The sequence below is a fragment of the Plectropomus leopardus genome, chromosome 18 (genome assembly GCF_026936395.1).
Source record: "Plectropomus leopardus strain MGB_pleo_1.0 chromosome 18, ASM2693639v1, whole genome shotgun sequence".
NCBI lineage: Eukaryota > Metazoa > Chordata > Actinopteri > Perciformes > Serranidae > Plectropomus > Plectropomus leopardus.
This window is the reverse complement of record NC_142193.1, coordinates 13,707,983-13,728,049: the sequence shown is the minus strand read 5'-3', so window position 1 is coordinate 13,728,049 and position 20,067 is coordinate 13,707,983. Positions and strand designations below refer to the sequence as shown.

At 36.6% G+C, this 20,067-nt stretch overlaps 1 protein-coding gene across 3 annotated transcripts; it reads right to left on the bottom strand.

The window, feature by feature from the left end:
- Window positions 1-986: 986 nt before the first annotated feature.
- Window positions 987-15,826, bottom strand: micall2a (mical-like 2a). 3 transcript variants are annotated; one of them, XM_042505808.2, is made up of 17 exons: window positions 15,543-15,826; window positions 14,621-14,669; window positions 13,220-13,361; window positions 12,134-12,303; window positions 11,821-11,951; window positions 11,231-11,740; window positions 10,952-11,136; window positions 9,191-9,245; window positions 8,543-8,742; window positions 6,655-6,762; window positions 6,403-6,467; window positions 6,109-6,232; window positions 3,061-3,163; window positions 2,768-2,841; window positions 2,568-2,682; window positions 2,381-2,427; window positions 987-2,294 (listed from the first exon to the last, which is right to left on the bottom strand). In XM_042505808.2, exons 1-17 carry the CDS (start codon window positions 15,683-15,685, stop codon window positions 2,215-2,217), a joined length of 2,301 nt encoding a protein of 766 aa, XP_042361742.1. In that variant the 5' UTR covers window positions 15,686-15,826; the 3' UTR covers window positions 987-2,214. The 3 variants fall into 3 exon arrangements, with proteins under 3 accessions (XP_042361742.1, XP_087925383.1, XP_042361743.1); XM_088069257.1 differs by having other exon boundaries at window positions 11,821-11,948; window positions 12,146-12,303; XM_042505809.2 differs by having other exon boundaries at window positions 12,146-12,303; window positions 15,543-15,825.
- Window positions 15,827-20,067: the final 4,241 nt, after the last annotated feature.

Genomic DNA, 20,067 nt, shown 5'->3' with positions numbered 1-20,067 from the left:
AGTGGCAGCGTACAACAGCTAAAACATCACAAAGCACTCACAGTCTTATTAATAGAATAATATCAGTGTGCATAAGCAAAGATCATACATATTAATTCAGCTAATGAGTATAAAGAAACCTATATTGTTTGACATCTCTACATTTAAAGAAAAAATGCACAAGATTAACATAATGTTAGGCGATGAACAATATTACAATTTCCACCTTTCTGTCAGAGCAGTTCAAACTGATTTTTACCACCGTTTCATAAAGATTAAGCACTTCATGGGTAATGGCATATTTTAATGAACGATGGCAGCCTGGACACAAGAGCTCACCTCAGAGGATTCCATTTCATCACACATTCACAGGATGAATTGTTTTACTTATGAATATTAATGTCCCTCTAATTTGAGGCTGTTGTTAATGCTTGTCGCTAGGAGCTTGGCAAATCAGGTCCCATTCCTGTTAAAACCATGTATTAGACACCCCCCTGACACTAAGCCCTCGCCTTTGATTCTTAATTGCAGAAGTGCAAGCATTTGCAGTAGATGGGGCGCAAAGCTTTAATTAACTCTAATATCACACATTCAGTCTCGACTGTCACCCACATCACGCGTGGCATTTTGTACCAATATCATCCCCAACTCTACTCAGCTAGAAAGATTGTGTTCCAAGTTCATGATCACAATTTCATGCATCTCAAAATGAGGGATATGTAGTTTATAAGTAGCTGCGATATATTGATGCCAGTGAATTATCTTGATGCTGTCCTGAAGAGAAAAAAAAACTTATTAAAAGCATACATAATGTAGCTCTGCGATTTATGCACAAGAGTCACAGCATTGTTGGTTTCTTGGACGTCTAACTTGGCAGTCGTTGAATCAACAGTCGTTGGTGAAGCTTGCAACACGGGGAAGTGGGGTGATAAAAAAAGTTCAAGGATGTGTTTAAATAGAAAGATGTGTGCCAAAGGAAGTTGTTAAGTAAATAATTCAACCTCTCATACACGCTAATCTTCAAAGGATTTATTGGACTACAGATTTCAAGTTTAAAAATACTATAAATAGAGTACAAGAACATCCAGTAACACTTAAAAAGCAACATTACAGTACATTCCTTACAAACACTGCGAATGCCATTTTCACACATGACCGACTCCACACAACGTTTGAACATTTTAATAGCTCAGGTGCGGAGCATTTCTGATGCAGATATTAGTAAAGAGTAATGTTTAATTAAACCCAGTTTGAAGATAAAGAGCTCAATACAACCTATAGTTTATAAGCCTTCCTCGGCCATAAGCTACTGCTCTACCCTAATCCTCTTTCACATAACATTATTGCATCAGCACAGCTGAACATTTTTGCAGCATTTATAAAATTAGCAAAGAAATTAACTGTCCGCACTGTGGCAAATTGGATTTCCAAGTTCCTGCCTTGTGATACAGCATACCCAGGCTGCCACCTACAGTACAGTGTGAGAGAAGATCTGCAGCCTGCAACATGTGTGGCTCTCCATTTTACACTCCACAGCCATTCAAACTTAATTGTCAGGGCGTTTTTTTCTCCGGCTAATATCCTTATAGGAAATTTGTTAAAATCCATTATTGAAAAAATACTGAAATAATTTCATTTGGGATCAGGACTGTTGAAGGATTACACATTTATTCTGCTCATTCATATTTGCATGTGGAACAGCCAGTGTTCACTCGGTAATAAGAAAACCATGATAGCTTGTGTTTTTAACACCCAGCATCCATTTTTTTGACCCAGTGCAAGCTGATGTGCGAAAATTATTAATTAAAAATCTCATACCAATCATTCAATAAATATACAGAATCTTAACATAACAAACATATCCATGATTGATGGCTTTTTCCTTGTTACACTCCTTTACTGAGGTCTAATCAATATAAGGGAAATGCTTGCAGCTGCAACAGTAATTAAGCACCATTTTCATCTTTTGGAAAAAAAAAATTAAAGCAATTGTGAAAAAAGCAAAGATTGAATCATGAGCTAGAAATGTTCAGCAAACGAAGATTTGAAGGTGAACTTTGAACAAATGTAACATGTTTTGATCCATTATCCTTCCCTAATTTGACGTCTTTTCATTTGTCTTTTCATTAGCACACTGTGCAGTACTTAAATATAAAAGCCTTAAAACATTTTAAAATGAGTATTGATAATGCATACAGGACAATAATGCAAATATAGTAAAAATTGCCTTGAAGATTATTCCACTCGCCTTTTACTTCTTCGCCTGAAAAGTTTTGAGATGGAGGATTTCCTCTTATTTTTGGCTTTCTTTACCCCTATTCACAAAAAATAGTGCATATTAGAATGATGCTTTCCAATTTGTATCTCATCTAAAATAAAAAGTATTTCATGCAATACTTACCAAGATTTTGCATCATTTCATTCAACTGCTGATCCTCCTCCACTTCCCTGAAATCAATCAAAAATAAAACTCTAGTTAAACATTTTGTTTGCATATCAAGGTGTTATATTAGTACCGCTCTGCATTACTGATCCCATCACTGTAAGAATTAATCCTAAAATCAAGGATCCTAAAAGCATCGTGTTACCTCAGCCTGTCTTCATCCAGACCCTCCACTATTGCATTCCTGCCATCCACAATCTCCATCAGCCTCTGCATCAACTTCTTCTCCCGCTGGTGCTCCGCTCTGGACTTTAAATGATCTGTGATAACAAGTTGACAAACTTAAGCGTTGCAAGAAGAGCCTTAACAGAGCTGATGTTGAAAAGAGTGTGTGTGATCTGTCACCTGGCTTCTCCAGCAGCCTGCGGAGTTCCCCCTCCACACCTGGCTGCTGCTGCTCCAGTTCTTGAGTCCTGGCTCTGACATATGCATCATTTATATAAAAAGATAAATCTGCTTTATTATGCCCCCCACCCCACAAACTAATATTGATCAATTACAATTGCAAACACATTTGGTTTATAACAAGCATTATGTAAGTGTATAGGAATAAAAAATAAAAATTAAAAAAAAAAACCCAGTTACAACAGGAACTAACAATGGAAACAGATGTTTAAATAGACAGTACAACAACTTACATGTACACAAGCTCTGACTCCTTTCTAATGTACATCTGCTTCTTTCGAATCAGGTTGAACCAATCGACCATCAGTGGATCCATCAATATGTCTCCCTTCCCCTCTGAAGAACACATAAATATTAGTAATGCACTGAGAAACTATCTGTGACCCTTGATAATCTTTTATAATGGTCAAGTTCTAATATCGAAGCACTAATGGTAACATATCTAGTGGACATTCATGAACCAGCTGTGGTTAATTAGTGTACAAAATAATAAACAACTCTAAGGCCTGTCAGCCTTCTAGAAATTTCTGGGGAAAAAAATAGCATTTATTATCTGCTTCAGCAAACTACATTTTAACACAACTAAACTAAATGTTTATGACTTGCACTTCAAGTAAATATAATTCTGCAGGGACAAATTAAGCTCAGAGATTCCAGTGTTCAGACAGCAGTATTTAAATACAGTTTGGACTCCATGCTCTCCTGATATCATAATGCAGTGAGTGAGGTCAAAGAGCAAGCTGTAGATTAATTGTTTTCATTCAAATTATATATTTTAATTGTTGTTTGAAAACAAACAGACATTTTACATCCTTTTATTTAATTTAACAAATCAAAAAGCCTCCACTCATCCAGAATCAGAGCTCATTTTATTTTCACCAGCTCACTTCTTTGTTTCTATGTGACTGTATTAGTTACACAATAATACAATTAAGGGCAATAACACATTAGGGTTTGTTTGGTTTTTTTATATATATATTTGGCTGATTTGAAGCCGGCTGCTGGATTGTTGAGATGGAGGGTGACTCACCTCCTGGGACCATGTCAACACTTCACTGAAAGAACTGTAGCAGCCAAAAATACGCAGTCCTGATCCGTTCATTGTCTTAAATCTGATACTTAACACTTAATGCATTGTCTGACCATTATTAGTAACATTTGATTTATTATAACATGATGTGCACCACTCAGCAAAAGTTACTGATGTAGATGTCTGTCCAATAGTGCTATAGCTAAATTTAAGGAATTGAGTGTTGAATTTTTGTTGTGTGCTGCAGAACAAACATATGTTCAACAGTGAGGAATAAAACTGTCCTGTGTCCTGTGCTGTCCTGTGTCAACATTATTAGTCATCCCTTCTGTTGCACAGACTGCAGCAAAGAACATAACATTCCTTAATCGCACTGAAAGCTTGGGGGAATTATTTATCTTACACTGGATTCAGTTTATTTTCTATAATACAAAATTAAAGATAAAATGATTAGTCGACCAAAATAATTGCTTCAGCCAGTTTTTAAAAAAAATACCAATCATTCTCCGGTTCCAGTTTTTCAAATGTTTCAAATGAAGATAAACCAAATATCTTTGGATTTTCTACTTTTGGTTACACAAAACATGCATTTTAAATGTCACCTTAGGGAATTATAATGAGCATTTGTCATGATTTTCTTACTTTTTATGTAAAAAAAAAAAAACATGAAATGATTAATCAATAGTTAAAATTCTCATTAGTTACAGCCCTAAATACACAGGTCCAAGAACTCCCATCTATAGTACCATATCTCATCTATGCCCCAAAACATTGTCTTATTTAGGCCTATTTTAATTAGCAATTAATCTGTCATTTTCTCAATGACGGGATTAGTTGTTTGGTCTATAAGGTGGTAAAAGAATGTGTATCAGTTTTTTGCAAAGTCCAGAATGACGACCTCAGAAGGTTTTTTTTAAGTCCATAACCGAACTATATACCATTAAACCAGAAAATATTCAAATTTTAGTAACTAGAGTCAGATTATATTTACTTATTTTTTTCTGTATATTTTACTCAGACCTATCAATAGATTCGTCTTATTAGTTGGGGATTAATTTAATAGCTGACAACTAATTGATTAGCCAATTAACAGTTGCAGGTTTCATCTTAATATGCAAGCTTTAACACGCAGGGGATGAAGAGTAATAAAAAGGGAATACATGATGAAGCACAGGTTTGTCTTCATCCCTTATTTGATGATGACTTAGCAAAAATCCAATAGGGACCGGATTTAATTGATTTTTTCACCCAAAGAGCAATAATTAATATATTATATAAAATGTTAAAGGCTGTTTAAATATTCTCCTAAAGTGATATTCATGGGGAAGAGACTCTTCTGGTCCACCTCAGTATTTTGATATACACAGCAACACTCTTGCATTTTCTGCTTTTCTAAGTCAGACTAAAATACGAGAGTAGGTGGATCAATAGATTTTTTTCAGTGAATATTTGCCAATGCCAATTAATCCTTTAAAACATACACCAAAGCCACATTTATAATAACGACTAATCGGGACAGCGTTTAGGGTAAGACAGTCTACATCCTTTTATCACCAGAACAAATGTGATGTTATCCTAAACTTGGGTACCAAGGTTTAGTTTTTACACGACAAGTTGAGAAGTAGATGATCTCGTAGGTGGTGTGCAATTGATGTCAAATTCCGGGCAAGTGATTCCACGCTCAGACTTCCTGGGTGGCGGGTAGGTTGAAGGTGGGGGGGTGTACGTAATCGACCAGAATATATATTACTATACCCAAGTCATGTTGACCTTGAGCAAAGCAATCAGGCCCCCTACTCCCACTACCTCAAAAAGAGAAGCAACATCCCTGTGGGCTGTCTGTGCCTCTCACCTCATTTGGCTGCAGAAACAGTAATAGAAATGGCAGGAAAATCCCCCCCGAACACACACACACAAACACACAGACACACCAGCCCCAGCTGATGTCGAGTGAATGTGTGTGTGTCCCATGTGAAGCAACCAGGATGCAACTCTGCACCAGAGATGCTCTCCCTGAAGTAGCAGTGGGATTTAGGAGTTTGCACAAATACAATAAAATATCAGTCAGGTTATTCACTGCAAGAGAGCAAAACTGACCACTGCATTGACACATACCGCCCCTAAATAACTGATTTTGAGAGAGTGTTTATTTTCAAAATTGCACGGCTTGTTTTTGGCTTCGATTTTGTGTCTAAACAAGGAAAAGGAAGCAAGGGGGGGAGAGGAAGGAAGAGTGACGGGACTAAAGTACCTTCCTCACAGCTTCGGAGTTTCTTTTCCAGCTCCACACCCTCCTTCTCCAACTGAGCCACGTTTGTCTCAATATCATTCAGTTCCCTCTCAATCTGCTCCACTGGAATATGATAAGACTTCACCTGATATAAAACAAAAAGAACTTAAGAGTGTAGATAACTTTAATTTGAAAATTCCGACTTTGGACGCTTAAATGTAAAGAAGGTCGTCCATTTTTTACTGGGAATATAATGAAAGCATATTTGTAGAGCTGTTAATTAATCTCTTAAGAGACTTAATGGAGGGAACTTACAGAGGGTGACCTCATTTCAGTCCTGGAGGCGTTGGTGGGTGACAAATACTTTCCCTTTTTAGCACCTAAGAGGTAGATAAAATAGGATTAGATAGTCCTTTCATGGCAGCTTTTCAGAAAAGCATTGTCACATATGACTTCACCTGATTTTTTTTCCAGTGAAAAATGACTGCTCATATGAAATCAACAAGATGGCTGAGGTTGTGTACGTGTGGCTTTGATGATGACATTTTTAAAAAGCCGAGAACCAACCTGACGAATTTCTGTGATTGGCTGGAGCACTCGTCGAAGAGCTAATAGATTCCACAGCTGGCCGTCTGGTTGGGGATTTCACAGGCGAGTGACTCCCATGTTTAAAACCTAAAATAAGGACGGGAAGGCAGGAAGGTTTACATGCTGGAGATCTGTAGGGAGTTTGATCTGTTAATGCCTTTTTCTGTTTCAGCAGAACACTGAAAAACATATGAAGGGTTCTAAAAACTCAGGTCAGCATTGTTTTTAGCCATGCTTGTGGTGTAGTGGTGTAAAGGTACGGAAATGTTGGAACATCTGTGAGTCAGTCAAGCAAATTGACTGTATAGTTTACGTAGATGTAGCCACTTTGCTCTACCTTTTTAAAGCCTTAAGTTCGGCATTGTGGCCGTCGCCATCTTGGTTTTTTGGAGCCAGAGGTTTTTGATGTGGAGGAGCCGAGAGCGACTCTGACTGAGAACCCAAGGACACCAATATAGTAGCAACTTGTCAATCACAAGGTAGCCACATCCTAAAGCATACACTGCTTTATCTTCCATTTCACTCTAAACTATAAACATAATTTACAAAAAATCATGCTGTATTGAAGAAGACAAAACTGTAAACTCATTAGGAAACTCTTTACTGAGGTAATAAATTAAGTGAGAAGTAGGGTCACTTTCTCATAGACTTCTATACAATTAGAGTTTTTTTTGTAACCACTAAAACTGCCCCCCTGCGGGCCATTTGAAGGAATGCAGGTTTAAGTTATTACCACATTGACTTCCACTTTTCAGACCCACAGATAATCCCTTGGTCCACCACATTGTTCATTCATAGTCCCCAGAAGGTGAGGCAAAATGGCTTTGGAGATCCTCTGACTTTTCCTCTGGCACCACCATGAGGTTGACATTTTTAGTTTTGTCTGAAGAGTCAAACTACTGAATCAGTTGCCGTGAAATTGGGTACAGACATTCATGTCCCCCTGAGGATGGATTGTTATCACTTTTAAGGTCCTCTGACTTTTCCTCTTGCACCATAATCAGGTCATCATTACTTTATTTGTCTAAGACTTTAACGTGTCCACATACAACAGCTAATATTATCTCTTACAAATTAGCGCCCCTACTTGTTAGTTTAGGTTTAGGAAAAGAATCAAGGTTTGTGATGTGATGTATGTAACTTGAAATAAATCAATATTTTTTTGTTTTTTGTTTTTTTCAGATGGGACACAAATAACAGTCGTCTGGTTCAAAGTCCTGTTTGTCTGACCCATTCATCAACCCCTACTGCCTCCCTATGCAGACCTTGTTGTTCTTCATACTATGTAACCTGAGTTCCTCCTTGCACACATCATATGACGGAGGAAAGCCTGCAGCTCGTAAGTCAGATGATCACAGCCTCCTGACTCATGATTATGTGGAATATTTACAGATTATTGTGCATTACTTTATTGGGTATCAGTGCAAATAGTAAATGAGAACAGCCTGAATACTTTGGATTATGATCAAATACTTCCAAAACTAAAGACATCATCAACCTAAACTGTTTGTTAGTATACTAACAAGCTTAGCTAATATGTTGAGTATGGTTAACTTAAGGCATTAAGCAGCCATAATCAATATGATAAAAAGATCAAATGCAAAAACAGTGCTAAAAAAAGGGTATATTGGACTTAAATTTGCAAATAGTCTATTTAAAACAGACATGTAGAGATAGTCACTTAATTTTATGCATGGGAACTGCCTAGACAAGTTAAAAAAAAAATGTTCTATGCACTATGTTCTATGCCACAAGCTCATTATTGACAAATAGCATTACAGAAAATTCTGAACATGGACACTCAGACTACAAATTGACTAAGCAGGTAGACAGATGTCTCTTATTATAATGTACCGTAGGGACTCACCAAGGTTTCCAGAATCAAGCTGAGGTTTCTGGGGAGACACTTGCCTCAAGTGTGCCGGATCAAACAGAGCAGCGCTAACCGGAGGTGCTGCAGATGCTGGAGCCGAGGGAGGCCTTGTTGTACTGATGGGGACATTAGATGAAGTCGTAGACATGAATCCTGGCTTATGTTGCTCAGTAAAGGGTTCAGCTACAGGATCTCTGTTAAAAAGACACAATGAAGTGAGCCTTTAGATGTTACCATTTATAAAAGGTGTTTAAGTACACAATGTACACCATAGGCTGAACATAAAGAATAAAACTACAAGAAAAGGTCTCACCTTTTCATTTTGATAAAAGATGAAATGGAGGAATCACAACAGGTATTTGAAATAAGAGAGGTTAGAGTAGGAAAAGTTCAGGCCAGGCACTTGTCAAGGCTTATTATGATGGAGGACAGAGCTAACTCCTGCACTCTCAGTGAGTCAACATTAACGGTGATGGACCAAGTTCGGTGATTCTGCATTCTGCAGAGTGAATAAGCTAAATGGTCAGGGGTGTTGAAAGAAAAATCCTTTAAGCCATTTTTGTCCACCTGTGTGACATTCTCACTCCCGCCTAAGTGAGTTATGAGGTAAAAGTGAATATTAAGATGATTGAGGATACTTACTTTAAACCTAGCTCAGTTTTCACAGGTTTGAGCTCCAGTTGCCCCCAGACTGGATCTGCAGACAAATGATTACATCAGAGAAGACTGAAAACATAACATATGAGTATAAAAGCATGATGACAAAGGAAAGCTTATCACTACTTTATCACATGAATCACATGAATAACTGTTGAAACCATACTTGATTTTAAAACCAGGGAGACATTATCACAAGGACTGTTTTTTAAAGCTAGGCAGTAATTTTCATATATACTGGGGTCATGAAAAAGTCAGAAAATGTCATAGAAAAGTATATCAGAAAAAAGTCATAAAATATATCATATATATATATATATATATATATATATATATATATATATATATATATATATTTTAGTATTATTATATTATTATTAGTATATTAAGTCAAAAAAAAGTATATAGTATAAAAAAAAAAGTATATAGTATATTAGTAGTATATAGTATATTAGTAGTCAAAAAAAATGTCATAGTATATGTCACAAAAAGTTTGTGTCAAAAAAGTCATAACAGTCACAGTACAATATGTCATAAAGTCATGAAAAATTTCATAGTATAGTGCATCATAAAAAAATCATAAATAATGTAATGTAAAATTTTTTTTTAGAATCATAAAAAATGCCATAGTATAGTTTATCATAATAAGGCAAATGTCAATGTATGTTATTAAGTAAAAGTCACAGAAATTGTCATGGCATAGTATGTCATCAAAGTCATAAAATTGATTTAGTATAGTTATCATTAATAGTCATGAAAAATGTCATAGTATAGTACGTCATAGAAAAATATTCTAAAAAATGTCATAGTATAGTACATCATAAAAAAATGTCATAGTATAGTACATCATAAAAAAATGTCATAGTATAGTATTTCTTTTTAATTCATTAAAAATGTCTTATTATAGTATGTCTTTAAACAGGTCATAAATATGTCATAGTATAGTTTGTCATAAAAAAGTCACAAAAAATCTCATACTATAGTATTTTATTTGAAAATTCATTTAAAAAATTCATAGTATATTATGTCATACAAAATGTCATCATATAATACTTTAATTTTAAAGGTCATAAAAATGCTATAGTATTGTATGTCATAAAAAAGTCACAAAAAATCTCATACTATAGTATTTCATAGAAAGAAAGTCACAAAAAATGTTTAAAATTTATTATCTGATCTCACAACAGTGCACTGAAGTAACTGATCTTCACGTGCACATCTGTATTAGAGATCCAAGTGCTGCTCTAAGCTGTGCATATCAAACAGATAAGCGCACAAACTCAATAAAATTTGACAAGAGGTGATCTTGATTTCACTAATATCCATGGTCAATATGTGGTCCATATTAACAGGCAACATAATTACTTTCCATGATGGGGAGACTTCTCTAAAAGATTATATTTTGATGACCATTTCTATCAAAAACCAACAGTAATTGTGTTTCTGTCTACAAAGCTACCAACTGTCAGGCTGCTGTACCCATGCATGCACATCCATCCAAAGAGAATGACAGTTCAACTATGAAAGTTTATTAAAAGTGTGAGAGAGAAATTAAAAATGTCAGTATCCAGCATTGCGCTAACATCATGCTAAATGCACTTGCTGTGTATAAATAGGGCAGAAATGACAAAAGGGGCTTTGTTTTCTATGAATGCGTTCTGAGACAGACAGACAAAATTGGAGGGGGGAGGTGTTGGCTAGATGTCAAATAATGGATCGAGAAACACTGAAATGAATACAACTTGCCTTCGGCGGTTGTGTGTACAGTTGTTGGCCTTGTGTTGTCTTTGTTGATGGCCTTCAGACATGGCGATTCCTTATTGTTTGTCTGGCTGGTGGAGGGTTGTCCTGCCCTGTTTCCTGCTGGGCCTTGGCTGCATTTATCTTTTCTCAAACCGGGGCTGCCAGCTGAAATTGGCTCATCTCCAAACCTGCAGAGAGAGGAAACCCTCACCATCAGCCTTAATAACTTAAGTCATTACAAAACCATACAGGCAGTGGTGTTAAAGGACATGAAGTACCCACCGTCTCTCTGCTGTTCTGATGGTGAATTGACGTTTGTTGTTATTGTTGCAGTTTTCCTCTGCCAATTTCGTTCCAATGGTTGTCCTGGCTTTGCTCTTCTCATCATCAGGGCTCAGTTGGACCTTTGGCCTTCCTAAAACACTTGATGGCTCTGTGGACTTCCTGTTGCCTGTTGAGGACTCTGTGATTGGCGCTGCAGCCTGGAAAAACCTCTGCCGGGCCGTCTGCGTCTTTTGGGCTGAGGCTGTCCAGGACTTGGAAGGTGGAGTAGGACTAACTGGCTTCAGGACAATATTCAGTGGGGCTGACAGCACTGAAAAGGGGCGTGGTGCAGGCTGGGTCTGGCCAGCACTATTTAATTGCCCAGCTGAACTGGCGGGTCCGTTTTTGATCGCAGCCTCGGAGGAGGAAGGTTTGCAATTGTTCTGGTGGGCGTTACAGATAAAAGTGTCTGGATTCTTTCCAGGTTTGTAGCCTCCTGCATGAAGCACGCTGGAGCATTCACTGCATCTAGTGGAAGTTTCTTAATGTGAAATTATTCTCAGAGAAAATGATAGGAAAGTATCGATGAATATAGATAAAATACTTACTTGAGGCAGCTTCTGTGATAGAGCTTGCCTTCCACAAAGTGCCGCTGAACGAGATGAACATGACTCTTACATGCAACACATTTGCTATTGAGAGTTCCATTTTTGTTGGTGTTTTCTGCCAGAACCACCTTCTGTGGAAGAAAACTAAAACTGAGTTAATGTTCTACGCAAAACTGTTGTAACATGTAACTTATCCAATTAAAATAAATAAATTCCTTTTTCTTAGACATAATAATTAAAAAAAGTATTTGTATGTAACAAGTTGAATTGTGTACACAACTATAATTTCACATTTTTGATTATGTATTCTGACCTGAGTACCGACCTGACCAGCAGCTCTGGCCAGCTTGGGTGAGGTCTGACTAGAAGGTAAACGATTTTCAGTTGCGGTTTTAGACAAAAAGGTCTTGGCAACTACTGGGAGATTTTTCTTCTCCGATGGCTCCTCCTTGGAGCCCTCTGCTGGCCTTTTCACACCTCCCACTGAGGAAAAGAGAAGCACAGGAGAGAAAGCATTTACTTTAACCTCAGACTATGTAGGAAATCTGTAAGAAAATACCCTGAATTGAGGAAAGTATACTTTTTTTTACAGGGATGAACATGTTAAACGTATCTACAAGTGAGTCTTTAGCTATTGTGATTTTTGAGGAGGAAAAAAAGATATTCTTTGTTTTTTCACTTTTGTCCTATTGGACAGAAAAAATAACACATAAAAATTAAATGACAGATTAGTCAATATTTTCATTATATCCAAAAAAGTGGCGTTTTATGGGTGTTATTTTCTAAATTTAATTTGTCCCTGAGGCCAATTTTAGACAATCAACCCTGCTTAATTTTGCATTTATTATATATCTAATATTAACTTACAATACCAATGACACATAAATACCTATTTTAATGAAATGCATCACGTGTTATAAGATATATTCATATTTTATGTATTTTGTCGCAAAAAAAAACAAACAAAAAAAGCACTTGCTCCTTGAAGTTACTGGCATTTCCATCAATCTTAAAAAAAATCTTAATTCAGGATTTTTGTTTTTATTTTTTTTTTTTAGAATTTGTACGTTTGGTAAACACAGCCATAGTCACACGAAAGGCCGATTTGTTGTAATATGAAAACAGCATTTATGCTGTGTACTAGACATTATAGCAAGCTAACATGACATTATTTATTTATTTTTTTATGTGAAAATGTTTTTTCTGCACCCGTCATTCCCATGACTTTATTATTATTAAAAGGAATATGGAAATGTATAATATTGCTGAAAATATTGTATCACTCCGTTTTTCTAAACATGTAACAGATTTTCTCAAAGTCTCGAGACAGAATTAGACCATAGTTGAAGAATGAACCCTAAAGAGTTGCTAAGGATATCTGAAGCAGCTGTATTCTCACTGGGAGGCTGTGCTTTGAAGTAGTTGTAGTACTGGGAGACATAGGTAAGAATGCTCAGCCTGTCTGGGATTCTTAAAGCCACCATGTCTTCTGCATCCAACAATGCTGGAATCCCCAACTTCTCTTCTGCGACTTGAAAAGCCTTAAGAAAAATAAAGAAAAAATGTCACAGTTTAACAAACAGCCCTTCACTCCTGCCAAAATTTAATGGTAGTGTATGATGCACAAAGTAAATGCATCTTAAGCATTTTTGCCCCATAAAAACACAGTATTCACTGGGCACAGCAATGTCAGCTCCTACAATTACACCATGTGTAAAAATGTGAGACAATATAGTCTACTTTAAATAGACTTGCAGTATTCTGTGGCTTGGCCCAGAGAGTCTGTATAATGAATAGCACACTTCCTGTGAGCTTGTAGGGATAAGAAAGGGGATGGAGGGAGCAGGATATCGAGGCATTGTTTAGGATCAGCCTGGACATGCTCATTAAATTTAAAGCAAAGCCTTACTGAATACCACGTCTGCTAATATAAAAGACAAGCACAAAAGATAAAGAATGTGAGGATCTGTTTTGCTGGTTTTCCCACAAACACACACAATTTCTTATTTAACAAGTCTAGAAAAAAAACCTGCAAGAAGAAACATGACACTATTCATGAAAAATAGAAGGGTGTGAATTACATGCCATCCATGTGCTCATGTTTCAGTACAGGGAGCATCTTCAGCAGTTTATTAAAACTAAAACCTGATAAAAGACACTATTCTGTGGCCAAAAATCTGTTTTAAAGTTTTTCTTCTTGTGTAACACCCAAGTATTATACAACAACTGTGGCTTCAAGTGAACTGTCATGATGAGGATTGAGTGGCAGAGGATAGCAAGCCTCATTTAAAATGAATAGCCTGGAGAGCCTCTCCCCTGAGCTCAGGTTTGTTGCTGACACTGCCAGCATCATCCAAGACAACAAGGAAGTCGTATAGAGTGCATACTGTAGCACTCTGCAGGGCCTGTAACCCTCAGAGGAAGCTGGTAAAATGGACGAGGACTAAATAATGGAGAAGCCCCAGCTGTGCTGCTTAGGTCATGTTGAGGTTAACAAAATAAATTAGGTCAAGTGGACAGAAGCTGAGTACAGATTCAGAAAGTTTGATAGGAATCCTGAAAACTGCTACAAAAATTCTTCTTAAAGTGCTCTGCTGTTAAAATGTTGAAATAGCTAAATATTTAAACAATCTGTTAAATACCGAGTCAAGAACAAACACTCTCTGGTGTATCTCTGGATGTGCCATCATGTGTAAGGGGTTAATTAAGTGGATGTTTTGTGCTGCATCAGATTTTACAGCACGAGTATGAACTCTATTCCACTCAATGTGACAAAAGGTTCAACAGCTTGACATCTCACCAGTCTGTTGTTCTCAAACACATCCTCCTCTCTGAGTGAGTCATAGTCTCTGGGAAAACAGAAATACAATGGACAGAGAAAGAAGTTAGACATGCGGGCGGAAATAAACCTCTTCCAACTTGGGCTCTGAAGATTTAAAATATATCAAGGATATATATAGGATAATGGAATATATCTTACATGATAGATGTCATTTGAAATAGCATTTGTAAGAGCATAACTAACACCCCTCACTACATGGAAGCCCATTCCCACCAGTGTGATGGAAAAAAATGTCATTCTATTGTCATTATGATGAGAAACTTTATCAAAAATAATGAGTTAGTATCTCAAAATAATGACATACTTTCTGAAAATGAGTTCTAAAACTAATAAGGAACTTTCTGATACTGAGTAAGTGTTTAAAAAAGTGAGAAACTTTCACAAAATAATGAGTCAGTAGCTCAAAATAATGAGAACTTTCTGGTAACAATGAGTTAAGTTACTTTCTCAATACAAACGTTTAAAGTAATTGGAAACTGTAGCAAAACAATGAGTCTATATTGTTTCTTAATATTCTCACATGCATTCTCACTACTTTCATACACAGTCATAATTTTATGATTACCATTATACCATTATTTTGTGATACTAAGTCACTATTTTTAAGACCTTAATCATAACGAGGGTATTTTATTTTTTCATTAACTTGGCAGAAATGGACTTCCATATAACTAAACTACAAGTACAGCTGAAAAAAACGTATCAAGATTACAAAAGAAGACCACTTTAAGATTAATACATTGTACAAAAAGATACATATAAACCGAAAGCTACAATAAATTATTCTAATGTGTGCAGGCTGCCCAAGGACTGGACATAAGTCGCCTCCTCAACTGAACCTCATCGCAATTTACATTTGAACCACTTGTTAAATACTCACATCAGGTCCGGTCTGTACTTGTGTATGAGCGCGCAGAAAGCCAGTCCGTTCTTGAAAGAGGTCGTCATGTTGGTAATGGCCACATCTCGGTAGCCGTCACATTGTATTTTACACCACTGCTCCAAAGCCTTGATGGCAGCCATGCTCCTAGCGCTGTGCACTCAGCAGCCTCCAGACAAAGTGTGCAACAGGCTGAGGTTTGAGCGTGGAGGAGTCTGAGGAAAGAGTGATAAAAACAAAGTGTCTGTGTTCAGGGTTTGGCCGTGAACTGCGGCGCTGCAGCTGCGTCCTGTTTCCTTCGCTTACCTGACAGGCGGGCGGTGGGACGAGCTGCTGGTGTGCGTCTCTCCGTTTATTACACTAATTGACATCGACTGCTGATTCAGCGATGTAACAATTGAATAACACCCGGACAGAAAGGAAAATAGTTTCACCGGTGTCCATAATGCATACATGCATTTCTTTGCAATTTGCGAACTTAATTAATGCAGAGTTTTCTCAGATGCCCAAATAAAAAATATCAGTGACTTTAACCACTAGCTACTTTCCTTTTTAATGCAGCAGTCATTACAGAAAGCAAATCTACAATTTACAAAACAGTACTGAAGTATTATTATTTAGTCATGTCGATATATTTGAAAAACTTTTTTTTTCTAACGAGTTTTTAACAATAGGACTTACTTATTAGAGTATATATATACTATATATATAGTACACTAAAAGGCAGGGTGCGTAAGGAGGGAGGGTGCGAAGATATGACAACCAACTACAACAAATTAGTATCATGTTTGTTTGTTTTTTGTTGTTGTTATTGTTGTTCTTGTTGTTTTATTATTGTAAAATGCCCCCTTCATGAAATGGATTGTCATAACACAATATTTTATACAGCAGAAGACAGCAAAAATTGATCAATGTATTGACTTACCCCATAGGTGAAAAAATCGCCTACAAAATCAGATCACTCTGAACTTAGTGGTCATTTTTTATGTATTTGTTGTATAACAAATACATGAAAAATGTTATTGATGAGATTGCAGAACTGAAACTACTCACAAGTGCCAAGCATACTGGAGAACTACGATGGACAACGTAAAAGTGCAAATGACCCTGTCCATAGTCACTGTTTTATTTGTCAACAACAGGGCAGACTATGTGAAAGAGGATCCCTTTGAATATTGTACAATTTCTACCAATAGATGCTCCTAAATCCTACACTCTGGACCTTTAAATAAAAACTTGACTTAGGCAGCAATTTCACATAGACACATTTTTAAAGATTTTTTTTTCAAGTCATTTCCAGCTGTGTTTGTGTTTGTTTGTTGTTTTGCCTTTTTTGATATAGCATTAGTTTTCGTACTGTAAAAAGAAAAATCTATGTCCTTAGTGCCCCCCCAAGAGCCTCTGTATTTTCTTATTTTTTTATGATAAAGTATTTCACTCTGCTTTATGTAATGCATGCAAAAGGTCCATTGCAATCTTTTCTAGCTAATATTTCTTTATAGATTATATGGACATAAAATTGAATGCCTCCCGAAATTAATTTCTTGGTGCCGTTGAAGTTGCTGGGGGTTTCAGAGTTGGAGTAAAAATGAAGATACTAGGGTTTCTGAAGTAATTAAATAGAATACTTGTTATTTCTGCCAGCATGTGGGGGTCGGTGTGCACTATGAGAAACAACAACAGAATCTACGGCATACATTTTTTTCACTTCAGTTGTCTTTGTGTGGGGCCTAATTGGAGACTAATTAAGGCCAACTATGGTCATGTAAGAATTCAGTAGCCTATATTATGGTGTCCCATCATGTTTTAGGGAAAATGTTTAACTTGATTTCTCAACAACTTTTACAAAGTAAACTGATTATGAAATATTATACTCAAAGTTTGCTGGAGAATGTCACCTAAAAAAAAATACTATCTTTCTCTGACCCATTTTGAAAATTAGCTTGACCCAGTGACCTCATCAGTGAGTTGAGACTAGAGATGAACTTGAGTCTTTAAAATGCAATCCACACTGACCTCATTCACTGTAACACAGAAACTGTGTAGTAATTGTCAGGACAACAGGATCCACCAGTAAAAAAGCAAGGCACCAGTATTCATGAGTTAGGTAATTAGAACACATATTGTACATATTGTATGTTGTCTCCTCTGAAAAATCAGTCTCATCCAACATGTCTGAGGACATCTTCATGCCCAGAAGGGGGCAGCGTTACACTGCACTGGTGGAGGACTGTCTCACCACTCCAAACCTCTAACAGTCATAGTATAGCATGTCGAAAAACACCATACTAAAGTATATTGAAAAATGGTTGAAAAATTTGTGTTTCCAAATTTCCAAAAGAGTCATAGTATAGCATGTGGCCAAAGGGCCACAGACCGGACTCGAACCTAAGCCACTGCAAAAACCTCAGTCATATGAGGCACGCTCTACCTAATGAGCTAAAGGTCAACCCCTCTCTGCTTAGTTTAACACTCACCCTCTGGCTTACAAAGAAGCCATGTGCCAGACTTTTCCTGACTAAATACTCATTTCAGAGACTGACTGCCCACACCTGCTCTGAGGAGGAGGCAAGTGGGAGAGAATGATTGTTCACACCTGTACTGAAGAGGAAGGAACCAAGTGGAAAAGTCATTTTTATTGTGTTAAAAATGGAAAATAATCGTCACCACTCAGTTTTGTTGCCAATACAACAGAATTTAAATGTGACATGTTAAAGTTAATTGTTGTAACAAGGGGAAGAACCCAAACTAACGTCAGAAAAGTAAGTCTAAAAACAAAATGCGACTATTATGGTTTATGCGAAGCAGGCCAAGCATTGGAGGTGTGAAGGGAGAGTACAAAGGTGAGGTTTGATCCAGTGCCTCAGATCCACTCTGCTCTGCTGACATACTGATACGCTGTGAGGAACCAGTGAAAGCCTGCTTTAAAGGTGATGTAATCCCAATTTTTACCTGCAATCACGATTGACATATGCTGTTTGTTTTGATTTGGAAATTATTGTTTATTTTATTATTAGCTCATTTGTGTTAGTAAAATGCTGGTATTTGGTATTTCATGTTTAACTCTATGTTCTCTACCGCAGGCAAACAAGGGATCGCCCTTGTAAATTGCCCCTCTTTTTCTTAATTTTGAAAGAATAAATCACCCTGACCTGGTACATCTGTGTCCTCGCCATCCTTCCCATTTGTTTTGAGAATCCAGGGTTTTATCGGTATGTTGCCTTCACGTCAGACATAGGTGTGACACATAGTATAGTATGACAAAAACGCCATACTGTAGAATGTCAAAAAAGCGATCACTCCGAATGTAAAAAAAAAAGTCATAGTATAGCATGTTGAAGAAATTTATATTGTGGAATGTTGAAAAAATGTTCCAAAAAGTCAATATTTTAAGTGTTTTTAAATCACTGAATATTATGTCGAAAAACGCAATACTATAGCATGTCCAACAATGGTCAAAAAAGTTGCTTCCAAATGTCGAAAAGAGTTATAGTACAGCATGTTGAAGCAGTATATAGTATAGGACGTTAAAAAACGGTCCAAAAGGTCAGTAGTGAAGGCGTTCTAAAACAAAATTATGTTTTTTAAAAATTCTATATTATGGTGATTTGGACCATTTTTGCAAAATTCTATCCCATGACCTGTCTTGGCATGCTATCTTATGTTTTATGTGGTTTTCAGCTATTTTTTTGACATGTCAGATTTTGACATTTTTGCCATACTATAGCCTTGCTTTTTTCACCATTTTTTCAACATGCTATTTTCTTGGTTTTTCTGCCGTTTTTGGATGTTTTTTCAACACTGTGTACTATAACGTGTGTCTACGTACTTTATAGAGTGTTTTTCAGCTGTTTTTTGGACATGTCGAATTTTGACATTTTTGCAATACTATAGCCTTGCTTTTTTGATCAATTTTTCAACATGCTATTTTCTTGGTTTTTCTGCCGTTTTTGGATGTTTTTTCAACACTGCGTACGATAACATGCCTCTACGTCCTGTACTAAATGGTTTTCAGTGGTTTTTTGGACATGTCAAATTTTGACATTTTTGCAATACTATAGCCTGGCATTTCTTTCTCCATTTTTTCAACATGCTATTTTATGGGGTTTTATACCGTTTTAGGATGTTTTTTCAACACTGCATACGATAACATGCCTCTACGTGCTATACTAAATGGTTTTTTAGCTGTTTTTTGGACATATCAAATTTTGACATTTTCGCCATACTATAGCCTTGCTTTTTTCGCCATTTTTTCAACATGCTATTTTATGGGGTTGTATACTGTTTTTGAATGTTTTTTCAACACTGTATACCACAACATGCCTATACGTGTTACACTAAGTGGTTTTCAGCTGTTTTTTGGACATGTCAAATTTTGACATTTTTGCCATACTATAGCCTTGCTTTTTTTTTCCTCCATTTTTTCAACATGCTATTTTATGGGGTTTTGTACTGTTTTTCGATGTTTTTTCAACACTGTGTACTATAACGTGTGTCTACATACTTTATTAAGTGGTTTTGAGCT